The sequence below is a fragment of the Dryas octopetala genome, chromosome 2, assembly GCF_963921425.1.
Source record: "Dryas octopetala chromosome 2, drDryOcto1.1, whole genome shotgun sequence".
Taxonomy (NCBI): Eukaryota; Viridiplantae; Streptophyta; class Magnoliopsida; order Rosales; family Rosaceae; genus Dryas; species Dryas octopetala.
In genome coordinates, this window is record NC_141367.1 from 914,199 (window position 1) to 929,223 (window position 15,025).

The 15,025-nt window shown below is 37.0% G+C and overlaps 1 protein-coding gene, 1 long non-coding RNA gene and 1 pseudogene across 3 annotated transcripts; 2 read left to right on the top strand and 1 right to left on the bottom strand.

Annotated features, from left to right (window-relative positions):
- The first annotated feature begins 395 nt into the window (after window positions 1–395).
- Window positions 396–5,119, top strand: LOC147292343 (TMV resistance protein N-like). 2 transcript variants are annotated; one of them, XM_086231750.1, is made up of 6 exons: window positions 396–637; window positions 793–1,324; window positions 1,701–2,784; window positions 2,909–3,184; window positions 3,273–4,145; window positions 4,317–5,119. In XM_086231750.1, the coding sequence occupies exons 2-6, from the start codon at window positions 825–827 to the stop codon at window positions 4,869–4,871; spliced, it is 3,288 nt and encodes a 1,095-aa protein (XP_086087876.1). In that variant the 5' UTR covers window positions 396–637; window positions 793–824; the 3' UTR covers window positions 4,872–5,119. The 2 variants fall into 2 exon arrangements, with proteins under 2 accessions (XP_086087876.1, XP_086087875.1); XM_086231749.1 differs by having other exon boundaries at window positions 396–1,324.
- Window positions 5,120–6,107: 988 nt separating this feature from the next.
- Window positions 6,108–9,642, bottom strand: LOC147292344 (uncharacterized; annotated as a pseudogene).
- A 451-nt stretch (window positions 9,643–10,093) lies between these two features.
- LOC147292345 (uncharacterized) lies at window positions 10,094–12,589 on the top strand. The gene is made up of 4 exons (XR_015120882.1): window positions 10,094–10,490; window positions 10,836–10,923; window positions 11,127–11,183; window positions 12,265–12,589. It is a non-coding gene; the product is annotated as an uncharacterized LOC147292345 (long non-coding RNA).
- Window positions 12,590–15,025: the final 2,436 nt, after the last annotated feature.

A 15,025-nucleotide genomic window follows, 5' to 3' on the forward strand; every position in this document is an offset into this window, starting at 1 on the left:
GCTTATTTGGGAGGGAACGGTCAAAAAAACTTATGGTATGCTAAAAATGGTTATTGAATTAAATTATCCTTATTATTTTTGTGTTAAAACACTGCAAATACAAAATGCAAAAATTTTATTTTATTTTTAATACAGTGTAAGCCTGTAAAGCCTAAGCCCAGAAAAGAAAATTTATTATAAATAAATGCTATATAGTTTTTTATCAGATTTGTTTTCCACGCGCAAATAACCATTTCAGGTGTGAATGGACCTTGTTTAAATATTCATTATTCAGGTTGCGGGCCATGCCTAAATATCGTAAGGATGATAATTCGCAAGTTGCAATAAGAAGACAGTAGATGTAAGTCATGTATTCGGATTGCATCAGCACCAAGTCATATAAGTCATCAGCTTTTTCCAGGAAGAAGCCCTTTTCCTCCTTTTCTACTTTTGACCAAAAACATTACATGTAAAAATGCATCCATTCCTCTGTAATCACCATCACACAACACAATCCCTCCACTCCCTTCTTTGGAAACCAATGAATTAAATGATTGCATTTTTCTGTTCACTTATTCATCAGCTGCTACTAATTCACAGATCTCAAGCCAACCTAAAGGAACTTGGGGCCCAGATTCCAAATTGCCAAGAAACCCAGGTTAATTAGCTCCATCTAGTTATTTCTCTAATACCTAACTAACCTAAGCTATTTTTGCTTCTTTAATTTACATCTCTGCATATACATGTTTTTCTGATTTGCTCTTACATTCCTTTCAAAATTAAGTCTTATTGGTGCCAATGATATATTGTTAGCTCGAGAGGCACAAAATAGAAAGTAGATTCCAATGGCAATGAACGCACATGGAATGTCTACATCTTTCCCTTTTTCAACTCCTCAGTGGAAATATGATGTTTTTATGAGTTTTAGAGGTGAGGACACCCGGAAGGGTTTTGCAGACCACTTATACTCTGCATTGGAACAACAAGGAATAATCGCTTTCAGGGATGACCCTGAACTTAAAAAAGGGAAAGCTATTTATCCCGAACTTTTGACTGCAATTGAAGAATCGAGATTTGCTCTCATTGTTCTCTCTCAAAATTATGCATCGTCAACATGGTGCTTGGAAGAACTTTCAAAGATTCTTGAATGCATGGAAGCAAGAAAAACAGCGATGCCAATTTTCTATAATGTCAATCCCTCTCATGTACGAAAACAAACTGGGAGTTTTGCAGAAGCCTTCGCTAAACATCAAGAAAGGTTTAACAATGACACAGAGAAAGTGCAAAGGTGGAGATCAGCTTTAAAACAAGTGGCAAATATCTCTGGGTGGCATTCAAAGGACTGGTATACATTACTTATTTCTTTCTTTGAAAGTTTTAAAAAGTTAGAAAAAAAAGGAGTTCAATGTATGAGGAATGGAAATATATCAGCCATTATATTTACTCCTAATTTGCAATGCTAAACAAAACTGGACTTTTGTTTTGTTTATTACGTTACAATTCACATGGACGTTGGCAGATGACTAGTCTGAAGATAAATGTCATTAGAAGAATAGAAAATTATTATTGAATACATTGCAAATATGTTCACTGCATTTCAGGTCCCATGATAAAAACTAGTAAAAGAATATATATCTTTACATTTTGTCTCATTGTGCATTTAATTGATATTTCATACAAATAACATGCTTAATTTTATTTTCTTATCTATTTTATTGTAGGTACGAGTCAAAGCTCATCAAAGATATTGTTGAAGTTATATGGACAAAATTGCAACCTACAAGTTCTCTGGAGAATTTGGTAGGGATTGATTCAAGATTGAAACCAATCAATTTGCATTTAGGTGCAGGGGAGGATGATGTTCGTTTTATTGGAATATGGGGGATGGGCGGGATTGGCAAGACAACTACTGCCAGAGTTGTGTACGAGAGAATCTCTAGTGAATTTGAATGTAGTTTACTTGTCACCGATGTTAGAAATATGGTTGAGAAAAGTGGTCTAGTTAACCTACAAAAGAAACTTCTTTCTGGGATATGGAGGAAAAAGGATGACATATCGGACTTTCATCAAGGAGCCACAATAATAAGCAGGTCTTTACTTCACAAAAAGGTTCTTCTCATACTTGATGACGTGAATCATCTAGACCATTTAAAATATCTGGCTGGAAATAAAACGTGGTTTGGTCCTGGGAGTAGAGTTATCATTACAACTAGAAATGAGCATTTGTTAGTGAGACATGGAGTGGAGAGAAGATTGAAGGTCGAGGGACTAAATTATAATGATGCTCTTAAGCTTTTTAGTTGGAATGCCTTTAAAAAGGATTACCCAGAACAAAATTATCTTGATCTGTCAAATGAAGTTATGAGTTATGCCCAAGGTCTTCCATTAGCTCTTGAAGTCTTGGGATCTTTTTTGCATGGGAGAGGTCTAAGTGAATGGAATTGTGCTTTGAGAAAACTAGGAAAAGTTTGTAACTCCAAAATTTTTGACATACTTAAGATAAGTTATGATGGTCTGGATGGGGAGGATAAGAAAATATTCCTAGACATTGCATGTTTCTTTAATGGAGAGGACAAAGATCGAGTAATAAAAATACTAACCGCTTGCGATCTTTCTGCGATTATTGGAATAAATGTCCTTATCGAGAGATCTCTCCTAACTGTTTTGGATGATAGGCTATGGATGCATGATTCTCTACAAGAAATGGGTCGGGAAATTGTTATCCGAGAATCTCCTAATGAGCTAGGCAGGCGCAGTAGGTTGTGGCTTTGTGAAGATACCAATTATGTCTTAAGCAAAAATACTGTAAGTGATTTAAGTAGAAAAATAAGTTGTTATCTGTTAATATATTATGTAATAAGGTTTATAAGTGATATACCAATTGTTTCTTGAGTTATGAGCTTCATTATTCTATATTCTTGTTTAATAGGGAACAGAAGTAGTAGAAGGTATAGTTTTGCGACAAACGGATGGGCCAGGACTCAATGTGGATGCGAGGGCCTTTTCAATGATGAACCAATTGAGATACCTCGAGATTAATAATGTGATCCTCTCTAATGGGCTTGAATATCTTCCCAATAGTTTAAGGATTCTTAAATGGGTCGGATATCCATTAAAATCTTTCCCATCACATTTCAACCCAGAGAAGCTGTTAGAACTCAACTTGTGTAATAGTTGCATTAAAAATTTTCAGATGGGAATAAAGGTATGTATCCTGCTACTTATTTAATCTTTTGTTACCTATAGAAGTTGTTAAATCATGGAAACTAATTTTCTATGTTTTTCCTTAACAGCCTTTATACAATTTAAAAGCCATCAACCTCAGTCACTCTCTGACTCTTGTGAACACCCCAAACTTTAAAAGTATGCCAAATCTTGAGCTTCTGATTCTTGAAGGATGTATACAACTGCATGAGGTTGACAAGTCAATTGGGGTGCTTGAAAGACTTACTTTGTTGAACTTGAAAGATTGTAAAAACCTTGTGGGCCTTCCCAACAGTGTATGTGGCTTAAAGTCACTCAAAGCTCTTAATCTTTCTGGTTGTTCAAAGTTTGAGAAACTGCCGATTGAGTTGGGCCATGTAGAGTGTTTGGAGGAGCTTGATATGGGTGGAACTGCCATAAGTGAAGTGCCCTCCTCCATTGGTCTTTTAAAAAACCTTAAAGCATTATGTTTACAAGAATGTAAAGGACAATCACCTAAATGGTGGAATATGATCTTCAACCCTTTTCTGTTATTTCTAAAAAGAAGTCTGGTTCCGACACCTTTGTCATTACCTTGGTTGTCAGGTTTGAATTCTTTAACAACACTGAATCTAAGAGACTGCAATCTTTTGGAAGGAGCAATCCTCGATGATCTCAGCTGCTTGTCCTCATTAAGAAGTTTAGATCTAAGCAGAAACCAATTTGTTAGCCTACCCAGCATGTGTCAACTTTCTAGACTCGAATATCTTAACTTGGAGTATTGCCCCAGGCTTCAAGCATTGCCAGGCCTTCCATCTTGTCTATATGTTGACGTTTCTAATTGTATATCATTGTATACATTGTTTGATCCATCAAGACAATGGAATTCAGCAATATCAGCAAAATGTGTTAACTGTTTCAAACTAGTGGAGAAGCAAGGCATTGAGAGTATGGCACTTCTATCCCTAATGCAATACCTTCAGGTGCTCTCTCTCTCTCTCTCTCTGTCTCTCTCTTTTTGTGTCTCTTTCTCTCTCTCTCTCTCTCTCTCTCTCTCTCTCTCTCTCTCTCTCTCTCTCTCTCTCTCTCTCTCTCTCTCTCTCTTTGTGTCTCTCTCTCAGTAGTTCTCTAAACATTGTGGTTTTTCGGTACAGGATTACAAACCCAAACCTGAATTTAATAGATTTATTTTTGTTGGTCCTGGAAATGAAATTCCAGAGTGGTTCAATCATCAAAGTGTGGGATCTTCAGTAAGTTTAGAGCTGCATCCAGGTTGGTTAAGTGATAAGTGGATGGGATTTGCCATCTGTGCTGTTTTTGAAATCCATGAAATACACCAGCCTTCGTTAGATGATTACTTTGTGTGCAAATTGAAGGTCAATGGAGAAGATTGGTTTCCTTGGCCTGGGTTGGTATATGATGTTGTGACAGCTCACCTCTGGTTAGTCTATATGCCTTATAGATTTCATGAAAGGGAGTGGCAGGATATGTACTATCAGCTTGAATTTTCATTTGTGTTCTCAAAAGGGGTAGTGGGGGAAGTAAACAAGTGTGGGGTCCGTATGGTATATAAGGCAGAGTTGGAGGCAAAGAGCAATGTTAGCATTTCAGAGGCGTTGGAATTCCCTGATGCTAATGTTGTTTTAGAATGTGTCAGTGACCAAGGTACAAGCTTCGACCATAAAAACAAAAAAAGAAGGTTTACGTAACTGGACATGGACTTGGATTTACAAAGTTGTAGATAGTGTTGTGTTATTATATCAGTGAATTGATGTGTATATTTGATTGTGCTTTGATATCTTTAAGGACTTTGTTTGTGCATATGAGAAGCTTGTGTAATATCCACAGCGTGAAGATTTAGGATGCAATTCCATAAAAATCTTAACGCTGAAGTGAAAGTGTTTTTCAATCCTTTTCCACATTGATAAAAAAAGGGTAATGATGACAAAGTATTTCCATATTCCTTTCCATTATTTTAAAGTTTCATAATAACCCAATAGTTGTCCTTTGTCGTATAAGGTTATTTTTAAAATTTTATTTAGGGTTTATTTCATACTTAGTACTTAAATTTTGATCATTGTCTTAATGTGGTACTTAAACTTTTATTTATCTCAATTGAGTACCTAAACTTTTATTTTGTGTCTAATAGGTACTAAAATGAATTTATGTTAAAATTGTCAACAAAAGTTAGGGGCAATATAGTCAAAGTATATTTTAATTATTTTCTTTATATGTTTAAAATTATAAATAAATAAAAAACACAACAAACAAAAAATTATAATTAAAATATAAATTTTTTTGAAGTGACCATATTGTCCCTAATTTCTGGTAATAATTTTAACAGAAATTTACATGGGTATTTATTAGACACAAAATAAAAGTTCAGGTAGACAAATAAAAATTTAGGTACCACATTAAGACAATGGTCAAAGTTTAGGTATTAAATATGAAAAAAAAAAAAAAAAAAAAAAAAAAAAAAAAAAAAAAAAAACCTTTTTATTTATAATTTATCAAATGATATTGAAAAGAGGAAAATTCAAGGAATTTTCGATACAAAATGTAAACCAGATGTTGCGTCATGGAATTCATTGATTCTTGATATGTTAGGAATAATGAAAACATTTGAACATTACTTCTCTTCAATGAAATGCTGACTAATGCCTAATGGTGTTCATGAAAATTCATTAACGCTTGCAAGTGTTTTGAGTGGCATTAGTATCTCAGGCATCCTCAAACATGCCGAACAAATGCACACACATGCCTGCACAATTGTTAGTGGTATTCTTGATGCAATTTTAAATATATATATTGCACATCTGTCCTACAACTCATAATTTTTAAGAGAAAAATCTACAATAAGGCTAACACCTCCCACAAACTAGCTCGGTATCCATGTCTATCTCATCAATGTCTTCTTCCACCATTGCCAAGTGCTACGTTAAGATCTACCTCTGCCTCTTAATTTCGTTTTCCAAAACATCTAAATCTTTAGACCACCTCTTAATTTCATTCTCCAAAACTTCTACATTTTCTCTCAGCCTTTTCATTCTCCCCGCCCTTTGTACGAACTTCTCCATACCAAGAACAGATTGAACATGAGGATCCAGCCAAGCCAAGTCAAATTTGAAGATTTTAAGCTCACCCCAGAAAATTTCAAGCCGTTCACAGGCATCTAGGGTCATATCCATCACCTTTGTAGTCTTCAAAAAATGCAATAGTCGACCCAAAGCAGTGAACACGCACATCCTGTAATCAATCGACTTTGCTGCTGTTGGCACTCTATCAATGAAAGATGCCACGAACAAACTTCTTCTAGCAGTGTAACAAAAGCTTTCTCTATTAGGCCTACCACTATGCACGGGCAAATGTGACCCAAAAACCCAAAATGGGTCACATTTACTTCACACCCACTCACTATGGGCCGGAAAAGGGGAGCCGAAATAGGGTGTAACCAAAATTGTAACCCACTTCTTGGTCACAGGTGTGAGCCAAATTCAATGAGACCCAAATGCTAGCCGGGCCCACCCACGTGAAGGAAAGCAAGTTTCCCACTTGCCTGCAGCCAGACTAATGCAAGACAGAAATTGTCTGGGATAGTGAAGGACCAAAGCATGCCAAGAAAGTGAGATGCACCAACGGTCCAAATGGCTTGACCGTTGGTGATGAGCAGCCAGCAAGAAACGACCGTTGGACCCTTTTTTTTTTTTTTTTTAAACCCAGACCAAATTGCTGGGCCTAGATTAAAGGACTGTTGATTATCAACGGTCCAAATCGTAGCCAATTAATTTTTTAAAAACAAATTATTTAAAAATTAAAAAAATACCCGGAATTTTTTTGAAAAATTTCAAAAAAATGTTTAAAAATTCTCCAAACCCTCAAATAGCTATATTATCAAATGGGTCTATATATATCATACAACACTCATAGTTTTTCATCACAAACTACAACTTTGTTTACCAAATTTGCACAATTTTTTTTTTCTTTGTCATAGCTCCTAGAGTAAATGCTTGGGGGTAGCTGAAGATGAAGCCCTAGTGATGGCATACCTAGAGAGGTCTCCCAACGGTTGTCTTGGTACCAAAATAGAGCCGACGTACGTTGGGAACAAATTTATCAAATTTTCAAACGTAACATGGGGGGGGTGAAACCATTCATAAGGTTGGCGGCGTTAAAGCACGATTCAAAGATATTGCGCGTGATTGCAACAAATTTTATGCTTGCCTATTGGAGGCCGAGCAAATGCGCGCAAGCGGTGCAAATGATGCTAATGTGGTAAGTTTTTATGCATTTATATATTTGTATGATTATTTTTTGTTTTATCAAATTATCAAGCATGTTTATATATTTGTATGATTATTATATGTTTTGTTTATAAATGAAGCATATTTATATAATGGTATTATTATTTTTTGTTTTTTTTTATGTATCAAACATATTATATATTTGTATGATTATTTTTTGTTTTGTTTATAAATGTAGCATATTTACATAATGATATTATTATTTTTTGTTTTGTTTATCTATTAAGCATGTTTATATATTTGTATGATTATTTTTTGTTTTGTTTATAAATGTAGCATATTTATATAATGGTTTTATTACTTTTTTGTTTTGTTTATTTATCAAGCATATTTATATATTTTTATTTTTATTTTATTATTGTAGTTTACGCAAGCACTTGAAGGCTTTCGAAACAAGACTTGATTCAAGTTTCTATGGGTGCACATTTGGGAACAAATAAAGGAAAGTACAAAGTACGTTGTGGTTCATGCTCCTATCCGATTTAGTGATCCAGAGACCCCCGCCACCGACGATGCTGACACTCCCGCCGATTATGATCCCGAGGAGGCCGATCCAGTCATACCACTTGGCGAGGACGAAAACCCACCACTATTCCAACCAATAGGTTCATCGCGGCCAAGGCCAACAGGGAGAAACCATGCAAAACGGGCCAAGGCAGTCGAGCCCGTCCAAACTCATATGGTTGAAGCAGTAGATCATTATAATGAAAATTCAAGGATTTTCATACAAATAAAACTTGACAGGGAGCGTTCAAGGAGTGAAAGAGACGCCGCAAAGGAAGCAAAAGAAAAGGTGAGGATCGAGAGGCAGCTAGAATGAGAAGAACAAAATATTATGGGTCAAGACCTCTCCAAAATGAATGAGGGGCAACAGATGTATTGGGAGCAAAAGATGGTTGAAGTCATTGTAAAGAGGCAAATGCATGCTAACCACAATTTGGAGTACACTCCATCTGGATACTACCCGGATCTTTCCAACCTCAATCAGTCAAACCAGAGGTACCCGCCTAATAATTAGAATGAGACCTTGTATTATGTTTGCTCTTTAATTGTGTTTTTTATTTTGAATGTTAATCTTGTTTTAAATTATGTTTGCTCTTTAATTGTATCCTTTAATTTGAATGTCAATCTTGTTTTAAGTCATGTTTGCATTTCCACCCAACATTGAATTCTCACTTATTGTGGTACAACTCTAATGAATGCATGCATGCTCTACAGTAGATAAGACTTACTGTTGAAAACGACTACTAATCAAAGTGCATGAAATGACTACATCATCATAAAGCAAATGAATGTGGGCCATTCAATCCTTATCTCAAATGCATGTAGTTTCAATATAAATACCACTCTATTTACCATGTTATACTCAATCTTATTTCAGGATCATTTCTCATTCCATAATCACTAAGATGAATCCTTTGTACGTGTATTCATCTTCCTCCTCGTCTTCGGACTCTGATACTGAATGGGATAGGGCAAAGGATGGAAAGGAGATGGTGGGTCAGTTGATCATGTCAATGGGTCATACCGTCGTCGCCGGACGTCCAAGGTATGGCGGTACTTCTTCAAGTCTCCCGTACACACACCGAAATCGAGAAGCCTCCCACGAACGTCTCATGGACAACTACTTCAACCACTATACGACAATCATTCTTGAAGTTCGTGAGAGCCATCACTGACAACTTCAGACCAGAGTGAAGGATCTGTAGGGCTATCATTCCTAAACCCCTAAAATCCATAAGCTCGGCCGTTGGGGTGGTGGGGACTTTCCCACATTTCTTCATTAGAGAAGGATCTGTAGGGCTATCATCAGTAGGCTTAATACAAACTTGTTCAAAACTTGGTGCCTCAGGTGCTACTGAAGAGGGAGCTTGCATAGATTGGACATTTGAAGACTCCCACCTTTTTTATATATATATATTTTTTTTAAGGAAGGCACCAGTTCAGATTCTTCAGAACATGGTGTCTTAGGTGCTGCTAAAGTGTCTGAATCTTGCACATAATGCACATTTAAAGGCTCCCACCTTTTATATTGTTTATTTGAGAACTCCATAGTTGCAGAAACATCCATTCCTTGGTCTTTGATCTTAACTGGGACATCAACCTTAGCTTCAATAATACATACATCATTCACAAGATAACCTTTACTGCAGTCATAAAGCTCACTAGGAAGCATGAATGATGTAACGACCCGACCCAAATTTCACAAAAAATTTTAATTTTATTCTGATGGCCATGTAGAGGTATAGTGGGAAATGAAATTGAGAGACCCAGTATTTTTTTAAGGATTCATTCTAAATGTTTTGAGATTTTATGTCGATTATTTTGGGAATTTATTTGAGAAATAAAAAGGGGTTTTGGGTTAATTTTTAATTTTCGTTTTAAATTGGGTTTGACCCCAAAGTTGACTTTTCTTGTTAGTAGACTTTTGATTTTGACTTTAGGCCCGTTGGGTAAGTCTCGAGTGTACGAATTCGTAGACACGAAGCACGTGCAAATCGGAGTTACGGTTTGGATTTTACGGACGTTCAAAGTGAGGGGCAATTTTGTAAATTTCATGAATGGGTTTTAAAAGCCCAAAAAGGGTCCAGAAAATTCTGGATTTCTCTCCCCTCTCACGACTCACTCTCTCTCTCTCTCCCTGTTTTCTCTCCCCGACACCCCCGGCCCGGTGACTCTCTCCTTCTCTCCGGCCTCCCTCCCTCGCTGCCCAGCCAGGAGGCGGCGACGGCACTGCCTCAGCCCCCCCTTCTCTCTCTCTTCCCCCGTCCTCTGTTTCTCTCTCTCTCTCTCTCTCTCGCGACCTTCCCTGCGCATGCGACAGCCCGGCCAGAGCTTGGCTCTCCGGACACCTTCCTGGCAGCACAAGACCACCGGCGTGTAGCCCTTATGCCAGACGTCCTCCCTTGAGCCTCCCTTCACCGGCCAGTCACCAAAGACGGCGGATCGACGCGAGGAAACTCGCGAACCCGCCTCCTCCTCCTTGCAATTTCTGCCACCTCCGGCATTGATTAGACTCGATTTGAGGTGGGTTTTTCTCCTCTTTCCATTGGCTTTAATTCCCTTATGAAATTGTTGGTTAAATTTTGAGTCCTTGAAAAATTGATTTTGGGGTTTAGGAACCCATTTTGGGTTCCCTTGGGATTCTGAAATTGGGAGCTATTCTTGGGTGTTCGTAGACAATTCCCATCATTATAAAACCCCAATTGTTGATTACAATCGTAAACTTTGAGAACCTTATAGAAATTGTGATTTTGGATTTAGCAACGTCATTCTGGGCGGCGACAGTGGTGGTTTTGACCCCCCACTGTCAATTTGGCTGTTTGAATGTGAAATTTGGACTGTATTAAGTTGGGTATTGATGGTTGAAAGGTGGAAGTTGCTCAAAGTAGACGAAATCTCAAATCGGACCGTAATGGGACACTTGGCGATACCGGAACGACTTCTGAACGAGCCCGAGGTATATCGTACATGAGGTTTATATGAAAATAATTGACGGATGTTGGTTTTTCAGTCGAGTTGGATTTAAATTTGGGTTCGAGGGTATTTTTAATTTAACCGTTAAAATATGGAAAGGTTGAGCGGAACACCTATACCCACATATGCATGTTTGATTTGTGAATGAACGAAACCTAATTTCATGTCTTATTTCCTTACTTATAGGTGACACGATCGAGACTCAAGACGATCCGGTAGAGAATCGAAGCTAAATTTTGCACTGTGAGTGGACCTCTTGTTTTTATAAATGATTTATGAATTTCATGATTATTATTCTAATTGTTATCCTGAGTTTATTTAGAGTGTTGCATGGTGGGTTGAACTTGGTTTTCGAAGGAAATTTAATAAATTCTATAATTTAAATCCATATTCGTATCTTTAGACTTATTTGAGTTTCGATGTGTTTATCTAGTTGAGGAAATTTTCTTTGGTGGAGGGTGGTATAAATTGGATGTTTATTTATATATGCGCTTTGGAAACTTTGATTTGGGTTTTGGGGTGACGAATTAATTATAAATTTCTCACAAACATGTTCTAATGATTTTTGCTTAAGAGAGATAAAATTTGAAATTTAAGAGGCATGTATACAGATAAATTAGTTTGGATAATGTTGTGATTTGAGATTTTGTGAGGATACCTGCCTGCCCGTACATCGATTCGCTCTGTATGGGAAGTGGCGAGCCTAGGTTCCTGCCTGCTCGTGTATAGATTCGCTCTGCACGAGAAGTGGCGAGTATTCCTGCCTGCTCGTGCATCGACTCGCTCTGCATGAGAAGTGGCGAGCATCCCGGCCTGCCCGTGCATCGATTCGCTCTGCACGGGAAGTGGCGAGCATACTTATCTGCCTGCCCGTGTATCGATTCGCTTTGCACGGGATGTGGCGAGCTTAATTATCCAAGAATATGACTAGCAGCTTTCCGAATACTTATATAATGTGATGTTTCATTTCATGGCCTAGAGATGGATAGCTTGCATGATTGACAAATGAAGGATTTTAGTAAATTACATTATTGTCTATTGTGGCGTGATAACATGCTTAATAATTTACCTTGCATATTTTATGGTAGTCCTTATCGAATCAATTGTGGTTACTTAAATGATGAAAAGGTTTATGTGGAATAATCGTTGTTTTTGTTTGGAAGGGAGTTCCAACAGGGTTTTGAAACTGTGGGATTTCAAAGAGCGACGTGATTTCAGGATTTGTAAAAAGATAAATGACCATTACTTTCCGTACTTATAAATTGTCCACTCACTGAGATTATCTCATGTTTTTCTCATATTTTTGTTTTAAATTTTTCCCCAGGTAGGAGCGGTCGAGCCAAGAGGAACGTCGAGGCATCTTGAAAACGTTGAGGACCCCGTAGTCTAGAGTCCCTTACATTTGTACTTATAAAAAATCTAGAATGGCTCTGATAACCTAAAAGAATTTGTTGTACGTTATGTCACTTTATTTTTGGACGGGTCAGAGACCCTCATTTGTTTTGTGGTAGAGGTGGCTGAAAGGAATAGAAGTGCTTTTTAACAGGTTTTGAAATTTCTGGGTTAGTCCATTTTCACGGGAGGTTCTGCCGAATTTTCGGTAGGATTTCCCTTGATTTTGGATTCCCGCAGGACCTCTCTGGGTTTTCAGGGTGGAATTCGGGGACGGTCCTGTCAAATGATGTATAGCCCAACTCGCTCTTGTTTTCTTTGAACTCTTGTCGAGGATTGCATGTGAACTAATATATCAAGGAATACAAATAATAATCAAGAATGCAAAGCGCATCACCAGGTAATAAAAAAAAAATAAAGGAGGTCTTCGACGTTGCTAAAGAAGAATTTGCTAATAAAACAAAGTGATGAAAACACTTGCCAGATGAGGGTGGTCCACAGAATTCCTTTGGTTTTTTACAAGTCTCAACTTCTCTCTGTTCATGGTCTCTTAGTGCATGTTATACACTTGATCTTCTAACTGTAACATAATTTAAATTGATTCCATCCAGCTACACCCAGGAATCTTGGTGAATCCCTTCTTCTCCATGACCTTTCTCAATCTCCTGGCATCGTCCCATCTCACAGAAGCATAAATGTTGGCAAGAAGAGTATAATATCCAGCTTTATCAGGCTCCAATTTAAAGCAATTCCGAGCAGCAATTTCTCCAAGCTCTACATTGTTGTGTAGCGCGCAAGCAAGAAGCAAATCTTCCCATACCCTAACTTGAGGCTTCATCGGCATGCTCCTTATTAGCTCAAGCGCTTTGTCCAACTGTCCTGCCCTGCCCTGCTAAAAGGTCAACCATGATTCCATAATGATCGCCCGAAGGTCATTCATGGAATTAAAACAATCTTTATTATCTTAAATTTCACAAAATAATATAATAAACTACATTTCATCTATATATATATGTCACCAATTTTATATACTCAATCACAATTATCTTTTCACTTTTCTCACATGCAACAACACATAGACACAATAAATTGTATCTCCTATAAATTGCAACACCTCAAAGACATGCTTTATACTTCTTAAAAAATTACATATATGACTATAAAATTTACTAACCAAACTATGAAAACTAATTTCCAACTTCCTCTATTTATACTTCTCATCCTCTATCTCCAGCTTATTGTCCCTCATTTATTGTGAGATATTGCATTAATGTCATTTCTAACAATAGGTTAACTTCTCCTGTTGTGCAAAGCTGCTTTTCATTGGTTACCCTTTCATCCTCTCTCTCTCTCTCTCTCTCTCTCTCTCTCTCTCTCTCTCTCTCTCTCTCTCTCTCTCTCTCTCTCTCTCTCTCTCTCCAGATTTTTATGCCTCAGTTGAAATTTTTTTTTTTTTTTTCTAATGCTTCCTTACCCTGCATTATTGTGAGATTTTTAGTTGAACTTCATTTTTATGCATGAATTAACTTCTACTGTTATGTAAAACTAAAGTAGAAGATACAAATATATAATAGAAAATATTAATTTGTCTTCGAGTAGCACGTTGACAATAAGGCTAAGGCGTGGAAATCTCGCTCTCTTTAAGGAGATTCAAGCCTTCTTCGGTTTAGTAAGACCACGAACTGGTGCAACATATTAAACACTTTTGACTTGTCCCCTCCAGAATACAACAGCCCAACTCAAAATGTTGTGTAGATCACACCAACCTGCACTAGTGGATGAGCCCAAAGCTCCACCAAGAGAACACCCTTCTTTGGCTAGAAAAAAAATAATTTGAGCTGTTTTTTCTTTTCAGTAAAAAAATCTAATCTCTCTAGCTTATTAAAAAGAAAAGATGAAATTATAGCCACTAATAATAACAGCTATATAATAAAGATGAAAACCGTTACAACGGTTACATAATAAAGATGAAAACCGTTACACACTAATGACGACGATTACACAAAAATTGAAGGGACTCATAAAACCTCCAAAATAAATCACTCAATTTATTACAAAAAATTAAAACATTTAATTAAAATATTAAAATGTTACAACAATCCCCCACTCATTTTAATATTAAAATTAAAGAAAAGAATTACCGGGCGAAAGAGGAATCATTATGCATCATGAAGGTGTGACTCTGCATTGAACCTTCATTAGTGAAACAATAATTCCTACTCCAGAGTTTATAGTGGTCTCAGACTTGAACTATCACTGCTTTAGGGAAATTAAGAATAATTGCTCACACATAATAATTCAAGTGTTAATTATGAGCTTTATTAGCTAGCACATTACGGTCTTGTGCTGAGGTTCCAGTAACTATTACATCTCACTCATGTGTGCTACAGATTTTGTTAAAAGTTTAAATAAACTCAACCTCCATAACGTTACAGGATATATGCACTTACACCATAGGGATGAGCAAAATAGTGCATCTCTTACAACCACCTTATGATTTGTTTTTTCCATTGAACCCAGTTCTTAGGATCTCTGATCACCGGGTTGGGTGTCCTCATATATGGCTGATGAATGTATGGGCTTTAATCTCATCCCCCTCGATGTGTTCCAAACCCTTTCTCTTGTCAAGGCCTTAATTAATGGATCTGCAAGATTATTATTCGATCTAATATAATTCACAGTAATAACACCAC